This window comes from Chenopodium quinoa, unplaced genomic scaffold (genome assembly GCF_001683475.1).
Source record: "Chenopodium quinoa cultivar QQ74 unplaced genomic scaffold, ASM168347v1, whole genome shotgun sequence".
Classification (NCBI taxonomy): Eukaryota; Viridiplantae; Streptophyta; class Magnoliopsida; order Caryophyllales; family Amaranthaceae; genus Chenopodium; species Chenopodium quinoa.
Genome location: NW_018743033.1, coordinates 1505552 through 1518938, shown reverse-complemented (window position 1 = coordinate 1518938; position 13387 = coordinate 1505552). Strand labels below are relative to the sequence as shown.

Genomic DNA, 13387 nt, shown 5'->3' with positions numbered 1-13387 from the left:
TCGGATTAGGGTAAATTTTTCGGGTTGCACTACAAAAAAACAGCTTCATTCCGACGGAAAAATTCCGTCGAAAACATCAGAAATTCCGTCGGAAAATGGTCTTCCGACGGAATTCCGTCGGAATATGTCTGTCGCAAAACACATTGTAGGAAATTCGACGTTTTCCGAGGGAAATCCCGTCGGAAGCCACTTTTCCGAAGGAATCTGTTCTGTCGGAGCTGTTTTTGACTTTAAACAAAATTCCGTCGCAATTTTCTGACGGAAATTTCTGCGGAGTTGGGAAAGTATTCCGTCGGAAGACGTATATTCCGACGGAAATTTCCGACGGAAGTTTCTGTCGGAAAAGTCAATTAAAAAAAAAAAGAGCCCCACCCCTAACCTTTACCCTACTTAGATCCACCCCCGCCACCAGCCCACACCACCCACCACCACCACCTCCAACCCATTTTCCCACACCACCCACCACCACCACTTCCAACCCCATTTCCCACACCACCCACCACCATCACGTCCAACCGAAAAACCCACTTACCACCCTAACATGTATCCCTTCCCAACCACCCAAATACCACCACCCAAACCACCACCACCCACCTCGCCATTCCACACCCTCCCAAACCACCACCGAAATCACCCAAAAAAACAGCAGAAAACCACTTAAAAAAAACAAAGTAATTCGACCCAAAAAACCCTAGAAAGTCGACCTAAAAAACCGAAGTAATGCGACCCAAAATAACCGAGCAATTCGACCCCAAAAAACCCCAAAAATTCGACCCAAAAAAACGAAGTAATGCGACCCAAAAAAACCGAGCAATTCGACCCAAAAAAACCCTAAAAATTCGACCCAAAAAAAACCCAGAAATTCGACCCAAAAAAACCCGAAAATTTAAAAAGAAAAAAACCCAGAAATTTCAAAAAAAAAAAATGAAGAAATTCGACAACTTACCTTGAGTTCCATCAAAACCCCTAAATTAGCTTGAATTTGGGTTTTAAAGGTCAAATTCGACTATGAAAACTCTAGATCTAGGGTTTTCATGGTCGAATTTGACATGAAAAACCTTGAGAAGGTGGTGGTAGTGTATTGGTTGCGCAGCGACGGTGGTGCTTGGTGTTGGTTGCGCGGAGGAGAGAGAAACGGAGGAAGGAGAAGGAGGAGAGAGAAACGGAGGAAGGAGAAGGAGAAGAGAGAGAAAGAGAGGCGAATCTGAGAGAAGGAGGGAGGTCAGAGAAGGAGAAGAGAGAGAAAGAGGAGAGGAGAGGAGAAAGAGAAAAAGAAAAAAATCAAAGTTGTGGGTGTTGTTTTTTTTTTTTTATATTAGAATTTTCCGACGGAATATTTCCGACGGAATAATAATCCGTCGGAATATTTGGGATTTCCGAGGGAATATTCCGTCGGAAAATTCCGACGGATTTAAATTCCGTCGAAAATTTAACTTTTCGACGGAATATTACGTCGGAAGCCTAGAGTTCCGAGAGAATTAATTTCCGTCGCAAGACTTCCGAGGGATTTTCCGTCGTCACGGACCTTTTCCGACGGAATTTTCTGACAAACCCTAATTCCGTCGGAAAGTTCGAATTTTCCGACGGAATTTAGGTCCGTCGGAAAACGACCTATTTCTAGTAGTGTTGGGTCAGCTTTTGACAGCTCTACTTGTCGGTAATCATAATTTCTTAAACATGGCCAACCATATAGTGTTGTCATTTCACATATATAGTAATTAATTGAGTTATTAGGTTACAATGATGAACGAATATGGTTAATCGGTTGTGTAGACACCTGATTGTGTCTCCCCAAAAACCAAACCCAGTAATGAGTACTTTTCATGTTACTTTTCATGTCTTTGATTAACGAGTTCGGTAAAGAGTTGAACAATCTCGTGAAATCTTCTTAAACCTTGACCCTACCCCTAACAATACCTAAACTGTTTTAAGCTAAATTATTCATTTCGTGTCTTTAAACCCAAAATCATTTATTTCGTGTTCTTAAAATCATTCATTTCGTGTCCAAATCATAAAAACGTCCAAATCAAATTATTTTGGTACATAATCTCAGTCCAATTATTGTTTAGTTTTATGGGGCTTGAAAAGAGCTTTCCAACGATATATTATAAACCCTAATCCGACTTAAAACGAATAAGTTATGGCCAAAATACTAAACCAAGCCCAAACCGAGCCTAGGTCCACCTTACCTACGATCCAATGATCATATGAGGGTCCAAATATCTTATTCCCAATCCTAAGTCAGTTAGGAACTTGTGGAAGTCTCTAGAAGGTTCTAATCTATCCTTTCCGAAAAAATAAAGATCAAAAGAGTTCGAAGTCGAATAAAACTTCTTTTATGATAGTCCTTGTTCTATTCAAATTAAAATACATCCGTATATATTTCATAAATCTAATTCTATAAGAAATCAAACTTCGTACGCCTTTATTATCTTTAGAAAAAATCGCAGAACGACAGAACCATCACGACACGTCGGCTTCATCGCGCCGCGATGGAATCTGGCGCGTCACGACAATTCTGTCCCCCCGCGTTAAGAGCAGTTATATTCCGTTCCAAATTATGATATTTTAAGATTGTCCACGCTCTCTTTTTTCCCTATAAATAGAGGTCGTTTTCCCCGTTTCAGATCATCAACAATTATCATCAACAACCATCATAATCCTCGAAGTTCATAACCTTAGCCTAAACACATCCTTGATACTCTACCAAATCAGTCACAATACCTCATTCGCGAGATTCGAATACTCTAAGTCATCCTCAACATTGCCTTTGACCTCGATGTGAAAGGTTGATAGTTCAGAGGATTTGGTCCCAAATCTATATTTCAATTCATATTTGATATTGATTTGATTTTTTTGAAGTTTACTAACGTGTGTATTGTTTTAATAGCAAGAAGGTTGAGGCATCAAAGTTAGTAATTCAATCATCCTTATTATTATTCTTTTAATTTTGGAGTAGAAATCATGTTTACAATGTTATATTAATTCCTAGTATCATGCTTAGGATGCTTATTTTGATTTCTAGTATCATGTTTAGGTAATGCTTTGATTTTGATTATTAGTGACATGCTAGGATTTGTTATTAATCCGTTTAGTATCATGCCTAGGATCTTACTACTAACGATGTTTGGATGATGTTCTTATGATGATGATTGTTGTACTAATCATATGTTGCTTGATTATTCATGATTTATTGTTATTGCTTGATCACACCCCTTTTTGCAAGTTTAAAGGGAATTTGTACTTGAAATCACGCCTAATAATATTATTAATAATTTGACTTAGGTTTAATATGATTGTAACTCAAGTGATCACTAATAATAGATTTGATTGTGCATTAATAATCAACCAATGCAGATTAAACAGGTTTAGGATTGGATTAACTTAATGTATGTATGTTGATCAAAAAGCGTGCATGAATATTAAAAGAATCAAGTAGAGGTCTATTTAGGGCGGGTTTGGCTTCTCTTAGGTCAAATTCGTACCATCATCCCTGAACATCCAGTCATGGTTCCGGACCACTATGGAGTTAGCAATCTATGTGATTGTGAATAAGGTGTAACCTTCACACACCCGTGAACGGTTTACAAGTTCTAAAACTTGTTGTCGACTCTTTTTCTCTAGCTTCTTTTTCTTGGAGCGCCGTCATGCTTTAAAACATGACCCACTTGTGGGGCGATGAAAATTCCCTACATGTTGGATAGGGGTACTACTCCTATGAAAAAATGAAGTTACGTACTCTAATTAACAAGTAAAATCGTTCTTTTAATAGTAAAAAAAAATTATAAAAAAAAAAAAAGAGATTACTCGAATGAACAAATGGGTCAATGTTACTTCTATAATGAATTAGGTATACTTTTATGTACAATATAAGGTTACCCTTAGGAATAAATGAGGTTACTCAGTTGAATGAATAAGTATTACTAATATAAGCAAATAAGGTTACTTGCTGGTCTGTAATCATCTAAAGCTCATACCACCAACATGAATGAAAGTTAAATTATTCCTTTTGATGAACAATTTTCTACCCTATCAATTTGGTCATGATGGATTTTCAAAGGCCGGAATTATTAAAATTAGAAAAGTTAAGCGTAGATGCATACAAGTATACAACAGCTAAGGTCACACCGTTATACTAGTAACTTTGATAAGTCTTATAATCGAGTCAAAAATTACAACACAAGCTCAAGCTTTCAACGATATCAACTTTCTATTTTTGGTGCATTGAATTGAGGACAAATTCTAAATTTATAATAGCTTAATTATATAGGATTACAATAAGGTCCGTTGATGCAAAATTGTGTTTAGATGGTATCATTTTGTACAAAATGACCATCTAAACACCATTTAGTACAACAAATTTATTACAGTCATGTCCCCTCTTCTCTCCTCTCTCCTCTTATTTTCTAGAGTTTATAATATTTGGGTTGCTTAGGCTGGAAATAGTCTAATTTATGAAGAAAGTAGACTATTTCCAACCCTTTAATCTTGTTTTTCTATAGCATTGCATTTTAGGTTTCAATAACAAGTAGTGTAGATATTCGTCGTCTACCTATAGTGGAGTGCGTGTCTCTCTATGGTGGAATTGTTAGTTTTTGTTAGTTTAGCTGTTTGTTTTTCGTTAGGGTTTATTTGTGTGTCAAGCTTATCAAAAAAGTAATCATCCTTTGCCTTATTATCAGTTCGTTGGTAAACATTTGTTTGGGATCGCAACGGTTGTCGAATTCTCAAACGCGTCCAAGCGAATCATATAATAATAATCCTTACGGCTACAACAAATCGTTAGAGCGTCTCTCCTAAAAGGCTACATTTTTCAGCGATGTGTGCGAGGGATGTATCACAGTGCAAAATCGCTTCAACGATGGTAGCATTGATGAAGAAACCCATTATTTGATTCTATTTTATGTATTTGTTAATATAGATTTTGTTTGTAGATGTTGGATGACTTTTTATTAATGAATTGATTTCATTTAAAAAAAAAAAAAAGTTAATTACAGTCATATATGACTAAAGCTATCATAGTTTTAGATTTTTTTCTAAATTGAGTACTATCTATTGTAAACAAAAGACTTGATTATTTTTTTTGAATTAAAACTTGAAGTTTTTCATTACATAAGCTCAATAAGTTTACAATTAACTTGACAACAACAATCTAGTTTGACTTTGCCACTATTCACGCATTTACTTTTAACTATTTTTTGTTATTTATAAATAGGAAATTTTGTTAGATAACACCTTTTAAAAGACTTTTGTTGTGAAGAATCACCTTCTTTTTTTTTAAATTTTTTTTTGTGAAAACACACCTAAAACAAGATTTCTTTTTTTTTTTTTTTTTTACAAAAACACACCTGACCGGCTGACCCCGATTTCAAACCATTGACTTGATTTACCGGCGTTGACTGGTCACGTGAGCCTCACGTGCTCCGTTTAAAAACCCCCTTCTTATTTTTTTCCCCTTTTTTCCTTCCAATTGAACTCTCTCCAACTGAATTTTCTCTCTCCTCTCATTTACATCTTTCTGTCTTCCTCACCTCACCATTATTGCTCAGCAAGGAATGTCTGCCATGACAGGAACTAATTGAATTCTTCAATTCGTGGATGAATTCTGGCCAAGTGAAAGAGTAAGTTTAAAATTTCTCTCTCCTCTCATTTGTTACTCAATTTCTGCCATAGTACTTGGCTAATTATCTCCGTCCTTTTCTCTGTGTCTGCCATTGGTAAAAAAAAGGAAGCTTGCTTGCTTCAAAGAGAACATATGGAGGGGGTAAAAAAAGGAAGCTAGCTACAAAACATTGTTGGGAATAAATCAGCCCCAAATTTGTAACCCTAATTCCAATTTAAAACCCTAATTTACGCAAAATTTGCAAACCCAACAAAATTAACAACCGGTATCATTAATTAAAACAACTTACCAGCCTCGAATTAGGTGAATTGAGTTTCTTTGCAGAAATTCGAGATAAATAATGGAGTTTTCTTCTTCAATGGAGAGAAAGTGAGGTTTGGGTGGAAGAACAGGGAGAGAGAAAAATTGAAGCAATTTCAATTGGAGAGAGTTCGATAAAAAAGGGGAAAAAATAAGAGGGAGGGGGGGGGGTTTTAAATGGAGCACGTGAGGCTCACGTGACCAGTCAACGCTGGCAAACCAAGTCAGGGGTCTGAAACCGAAGTCATGGTTTTTTTTTTTTATAAAAATCTGGTTTTAGGTGTGTTTTCACAAAAAATAATTTATAAGGTAGTTGTTCACAATAAAAGTCTTTTAAAAGGTGTTATCACAAAATTTCGTTATACATAAGGAAAGACATTGTCATGTAGAATCTTCTTATAATCGTTTCATTACCTACTTTCATATAATCTATTTTTTATAACCCTTATTTATTGAAATTAAAGATCAGATATTGATGGTTAAAGTTATGCACTGATAAAGTGTGTAGATGAAACAAGTCTAATAAAAATAAACGAATGAAAGATAAGATACGCAAACAACAATTTAACTCGATCTAGCTTTAAATTAGCTAGAATTAAGGAAGGATATTTTGATTAAAAGATCATGATCTAAGGAGTTTTCATGTAAATATATTTTTGTACATGATCTTTCATCTTTATTAATGCTGAATAACACATGATTATTAATTAACGTTAGAACTTAGCAAATTCCATCGTGGCCTTGCCATCATGAGGCTTACTGAAGAAGTGCCCAATATAATCCGAGAAAAGAACATCTTTATAAATTGGCTTCTCTCCTCTATCTGTAATCTCTTGTAACGGACCAATAACATCATCGGAGGTTGGATGCACAAAAATTGGGACAGAAACTCTAGACTTGTTTCCGTTCGGAATTACAAGGTGCTCCGCACTCTTATACTTGCCATTGCTAAGTATTTGAAGCACGTCGCCAACATTTACTACTAGAGCACCATTGATAGAAGGCACATGAATCCAACTCTCATCATCAAACCGTCGAACATAGAGGCCACCAACGTCGTCTTGAAGAAGTATGGTAATGGTTGATGCATCTGAATGAGGACCGGTACCAAAGGTTAACTCAGGGTTTGGACACTTAGGGTAAAAAGTTAAGTTCATTCTCTTGCAACCCATCAAAAGAGACTCCTTTTGCTCATCAATCTCATGGACGTTTAATCCCTTCATTAGTATGTTACAAAGTTTTCTTATAACATTTTCGGTACTTCTCAAGTATTCCAATGCTTCATCCCTACGTAGAAAAAAAATTAAAGAATCATGATTATATGACTTGAAATTGCGTACTTTAGATTGAAAAGTCAAGTATGTTACACAAAATAATGGCTATTGTCATAATCAAAACTTTATTCAGAACTTTAATTATTTTTATTCTCTTAGTCCAATTATTTTGCTGTGCCCACGTATGTACACTATACACATTTTATTTCAAAGGAAAGTTATCAAAGGATCCAACTCAAGCTCAAGTTTAGTCTATTAGTTTGAGTCTTTAAGATTTTAAATTTATATCTGATACTATGTTAAAAATGAATCTAGGCCACTGGCCACACCAATCTATCATTAATAGAATCTACATAATTAATAAGACCAACACTTAGTAAGACCAAAAAATGTCCCATGTCAAAAATTGTATGACAATATATAAAAGTGACTCCATTATTTTATCATGACTTCATAGGACACTCGTATGTGTCCTTGACTTTGCCCCACATGCATGTGAGGTTCCTTTTTTTTTTTTTTTTTTTTTTTTTAAAAAAAAAAAAAAATTCATTTACATTTACATATGATGTATCATGGGAACATATTACATACGTTTTCAACACGCACTTTCCATCACATGTGAAAACCATGCATTTTACTCAAAGGTAGAAATACAAATGCTAACAATGACGATGGTTCGGGGCAACTCTGCAAAATCGGACCCTTAATTCATAAACTACATAGTTAATATTAACCAAACATACATATGTACTAAATCATCAAATTTATGATATAATTGAAAATTAAATTATCGATCAACAAGTTTTCTCTTTATATATAGTGGAACAAGAATACTTAAAAAAATGAAATTTAAATTTTGCGTGGTCGCCCACCGAAAACCATCATTGATTTCAATTTAACCCAAGTTATCAAGGCTCCAGTCGTGGGTTTACCTCTAATGGTATGCTAAAGGACCAACTCAGTCAAAAATCCAAATCGATAAAAAAAATCCACATGATTGATTTTTTATTATATAAAATGTTCCATGGATAACCCTAACATTTTGCTTAAATTATGTACTTCATCCGTCCCTACTTTATGTCCCATTTGATTTTTCAAGGTCATCAAGATTCAAGACATATCTTAAAACATATATATCTCCATTTCTATACCTGTAAATATTATAAATACTTTATATAATTAAATTTACGATGAGACGAATTAATCAAGATCATACATAGTTATACCACCTTTTATAGATCGATTAACCGGAATATATGTCTTAGTTTTCAAAAATTAACAAAAATATTGGCAATGGAGCGAGCAAAAGAATAGGGACATAGAGGGTTGGAACTAACACTATAGTGCATGGGAATTCATACAAATCAAAGATATTAAAAGCCAAATAAATGAAAGTTTTTAACAACTTTACCTGCATGGAAGAGGCCAATGAGCAAGGGCATCCTCCTCAGAATTTACAAAGAGACTAAGGTGATCCTTCCATTCAAAAACCTTCTCAAAGTCAGGCGAAAAGCTAGTCCCATACTTCAATTTTTCGAGAAGGTTGAAGGATATTCCGAGTTGGTGAAGGTAGTTTCGTGATTCGGGATGTTGGTTTTTGGGGTTAGCTAGAGGTGGTGGTTTCGGGGTTGGAGGTTGGTTTCGGCATGATGGAAGTAATTTCAAGCAAGTTGTGTTGGTTTTGGGGATGAAAGTGGTGGTTTCGAGGGTGTTTTGAGGTGGGTCAATAGGTGGAAATTCGATGGAGGTAGTTATTTACAACATTTTACCTTTAAATAAGTAGTTTCTTACAACATTTTACCTTTTATTAGGTAGTTTCTGACAACATTTTTTTTTAATATGTAGTTTCTCGAAAAATTTGGATTTTATTAGGTAGTTTCTGACAAAAAATCCTAACAAAAAAGATATTTGATCACTAATATTGGCAATTTGCTCAAATCTATATCCATACATTTGGCATCTCGTCCTAAATGAATGTATTTTTTAATCCATGTATGGTTTTTGCATGTTTGTGTAAGTCATTAAGCATTTTTCCTCTTCTACATCTTACCTTCACTTATTTCAATTCTAATATGTTTGAATAAGCTAGATAAGTTATATGGAATTTGAAATTCAAATAAAGCACGGTGAATTAGTAATATTTGATAATAGGTTATTTAATTGTGTGTGTCATTGTTTAATGAATTCAAGGTCAATCCATGGAATTGTGTGAGTAGAGATAATAGTAATAAAAATAATGGTTATAGTCACATGAATCTTTAGAGGCTGAATATTTTTTGAAGAATTGTCACACTACTTACATGTAGACCAACCGCACACTCAAGTATGCAAGAACGCACATATAACTAACGATGGATAACAAGCACACACAAGCAAAAGTCACTTTTATTAAACGTCTTACTATAGGCCTACAACCCATTCACTTAGGCATAAATATTGCCCACTACACCAACTATATCTATAGTAGCTGCCCACTACTTCACCATACCTCCCTTGAGTGTATCTAGCGTTTTCCACGTAATTAGGGCACGGTGCTCCATGTTCAGCACTGCTCGAGTAACGGTCGCCCAATTGCAGCGCCTTGCAAATTCCATGTCTCCTATAATTTCGAAGTCATGCATAAGTGGTGCTAGTAAGGCTTCCAACCACCCACTTTCTAGCACGCCCACTAACATTGTGCTTCATTCTACTTTTTAGGAGCCACTTGGTTAGTGGTAACTTTATTGGAACTGTCGCGCCATTGAATCCTGATCAGCTAATTAATTGTCGATCATCCCACTAAGACCTACGCTTTGTATGAACCACGACACTTAACCAAATGACACATCAGCATAACTGTCCCACCATCATATTACTCAGCACTCCTAGAATCAAAGCAATAGTGTCCACAACCACACCAACGTAACCGTTATGTGGTCATGGCAAACCATCCCACAAAGCACCCATCCCAAGATTGCAAGTCTCCTTGATCTTCACTTACGTAGGGTCAACGAAAATAATTGGCCAAACCATGATCAGACCTCACGTGGCGGTCTCTAGGTAGCACCAATCTCCCACAATCTGATCTCCACTACTTTGGGGAACATGGTAACTTCCTTTCTTGATTACCAAACATGAAGCTCAAGACGACGACCCTCGCATCGGTAGGCTTGTGCCTTGTACTAAACCATAGGTAGGCCAGTCTTAGCCGAGGCCATCGGGTAAGTTGGTCCAAGTCAATGTCCATCTTAGCTGCCGTTTTTCAGTAACGTATAAAGACAGCTACTAGATACTAGTGCAATATGTAGTTATTTTTGTTCAACACGTCCTAATAACAATGATAGACATCCATTGTCCTTCACTTTTTCACCACCAGATCAAAATTCCATTTTAATTTGGATTTTTTGCCAGAATCTAGCTACCTTATAAAACTCAAGTTTTGTGAGAAATTACCTAATAAAAAACTATTACACCCAACCTAAGACTACTTTCAGCCAAGCACGCTTAACTAAGAAGTATCTTAGCATATGAGCTCGCTAAAAGAAAGATGCATTTTGTTGGTATGAGTAGTATATTAAATTCCTTTAAAGCAATCATGAGGGGTACTATAAAAAACATTGTTGTAAGAAACTACCTAATAAAAGCTAAAATGTTATAAGCTAATAATAAAAGGTAAAATGTTGTAAAATACTATCTCAGCTGGATTTCCTCCGTTGACCCACCTCAAAACACCCCCGAAACGATTGAATCACTTGCATTCTTGCTAGCACTACAAAACACTACAAGAAATTGTCTTTTTCGTAGCGATTGTACATTCGCTATGATATGCATATGTGTTTGTGAAATAGTAGAGGAATCCGTATCATTATACAATCGACATTGTAAACCCATATGAAATTGATACGAAAAACATAATAATATTTATTCACCTTTTTTCTTCACATTTATAAAATTATAGAAAAGCGTATCGTTTACAATCGCCGCTAAAACCCAAAAATAGATATGAAAAGCCTTTTTTTACATTAGATTTTAAAATTTCTTTTAACAAAGAGAACATAAAATATATCATGCTTTATTGGATAAACATTTAATATTAGAGTTTGAGGTTGCATGTTCGAATCTTGTATAGATCATATGTAGGGATTTTTTTTTTTTTTTTTTTTTAGAAAATGAGTTTAACATTTGTAGCGATTAATTGAATGTAGTTTTCCGTATCGATTAATGAGGACAACCCCAACAAAAGCGAAAAACACTACTAAAGGCTATGGTAACGACGGATATTGTATCGAATAACCATTCGATGGGATTTTTTTTTATTTTTTTTTAAGCAATTACAATCGATACGAAATGTTAAAATAATCGCTACGAAAAGGTATTTTTCTTGTAGTGAAAAGCTCCAGTCTTAACTGTGCAACCTTTCCTCGGGTTCATAGAGTACGTGTAATTTCATTCAAAAATCTATATTGAATTAGCGAAATCCCTACCGTTTTCATCACCAAAACCAACACAACCTGCATGAAATTACCATCACTACGCCGAAACCACCCTCCAACCCCAAAACCACCACCTCTAACCCCCAAAACCACCATCCCGAATCACGAAACTACCCTCACCAACTCGGATGACCCTCCAACCACCCCAAAAATGACCTTAACACCTTGAAAACCAACCCCCACGGTGGTTTCAAGGGTGTTTTGGGATGGGTCAATGCTATAATATTAGGTCAATGGTGAAAATTCGGCCAAATGTAATATTTTACAATTTTTTTTTTTTTTTTATTAGGTATTTTTTACAATACTTTATTATTAGATAATTTCTCATAAAATTTAGATTTTATTAAGCAGTTTTTGAAAAAAGTACGTTTAATTGTTTAATTTTATGGAAGAGTACCTTTCAGCGTGTTTTTCTTCAGATTCAGTACTACTTGTTGAAGTTAATAGCACATGGATTAATAAAGCAGTCAAAATACAATCTTAACCTACTACAAACACTGCATGATGATCCACAATTATTCGTCAATAGAGGTGGGTCAGTAAGTGAATAAATTGATAGTCGACTTTACTAGCAACAGTTATTATGTGCATCATGGTAAACCTAGATGCCCTATGTCTATACTTTTGAGTATTTAGTAAAAAAAATTAAACACTTTATAAAAACATGAACATTTAGTAAAAAAAATAAGTACACATCACAAAAAATGAACATAAACATCCAATTTTATATGTTCATATTTTATAAAGAAATGTTCATTTTATATGCAGTAAATGTTCAGTTTATATTACAAAACTATTGAATTATTAGGAGTCAGACAAACTTCTTTCAAAAAATTGATGTTTATTATTTAGTGTTGTGTTCATATTTAAAATTTCAATGAACATAAATTTATTTATAAATGTTCAAATTCGAGTAGTGTCATGTTCATATTTATTAATGCTCAATATAAAATAGTGTAATGATTATATTTAAAAATTTCAATGTTTATTTTCAAAAATTATATGTTCAAATTCTAATAGTTTCATGTTCATATTTTAAATTATAATGTTGATCTTAAAAAAAAAAGGTTGAAATACAATGTATAATACAAATAAAGATAACATAAATTGTTTAAAATATGATCATTATAAATAAATGTATGTTCATTTTTAATGATAAATACTCGTTTGTACTAAATGTTCATATTTAATATACTACATGTTCAAAATTTGCGATTGTTCAGATTTTTTTATTAAATGTTCAAAATTTGCGATTGTTTAGATTTTTTTACTAATTGTTCAAAAGTATAGATGTAATACCTCGTATTTTTATACGTATTTTGATTTAAATCATTATTTTATGAAGTATTTAAATAATTTGAAATGAATTATTTATGGTATTTTATTAATTTAAAAAGGTTTATTTTAATTAAAGGTCCATTTTTATTTATTTAATCCTTTTGGAAATATTTTATTTTATTATTTAGAAACTTTGGGGCATATTATTTGATTAAAGGAAGTTTTAAAGTCAATGGAGTTTTAAAGAAAGTCAATGACTACCTTGAATAAGTGTTGGAATCATTAAGGAGGGTTTTGAGAGAGGGTATAAATACCCATCATATGAGCAAATTTAACTTATTTTTCTTTCCCCTTAATTTTTCCCCCTCCCCTTTTATTTTATCACCTCCATGCCACACACCACAGCCACCCACCGGCCGGCCACCGCCACTAGCGAGCGT

At 34.3% G+C, this 13387-nt stretch overlaps 1 protein-coding gene across 1 annotated transcript; it reads right to left on the bottom strand.

Moving 5' to 3' along the window:
* Window positions 1–5318: 5318 nt before the first annotated feature.
* Window positions 5319–8952, bottom strand: LOC110730632 (feruloyl CoA ortho-hydroxylase 2-like; the record flags this gene model as incomplete). The annotated part of the gene is made up of 2 exons (XM_021910450.1): window positions 5319–7210; window positions 8609–8952. Coding segments are annotated over 2 exons (918 nt in total), but the record flags the coding sequence as incomplete, so codon positions are not given.
* Window positions 8953–13387: the final 4435 nt, after the last annotated feature.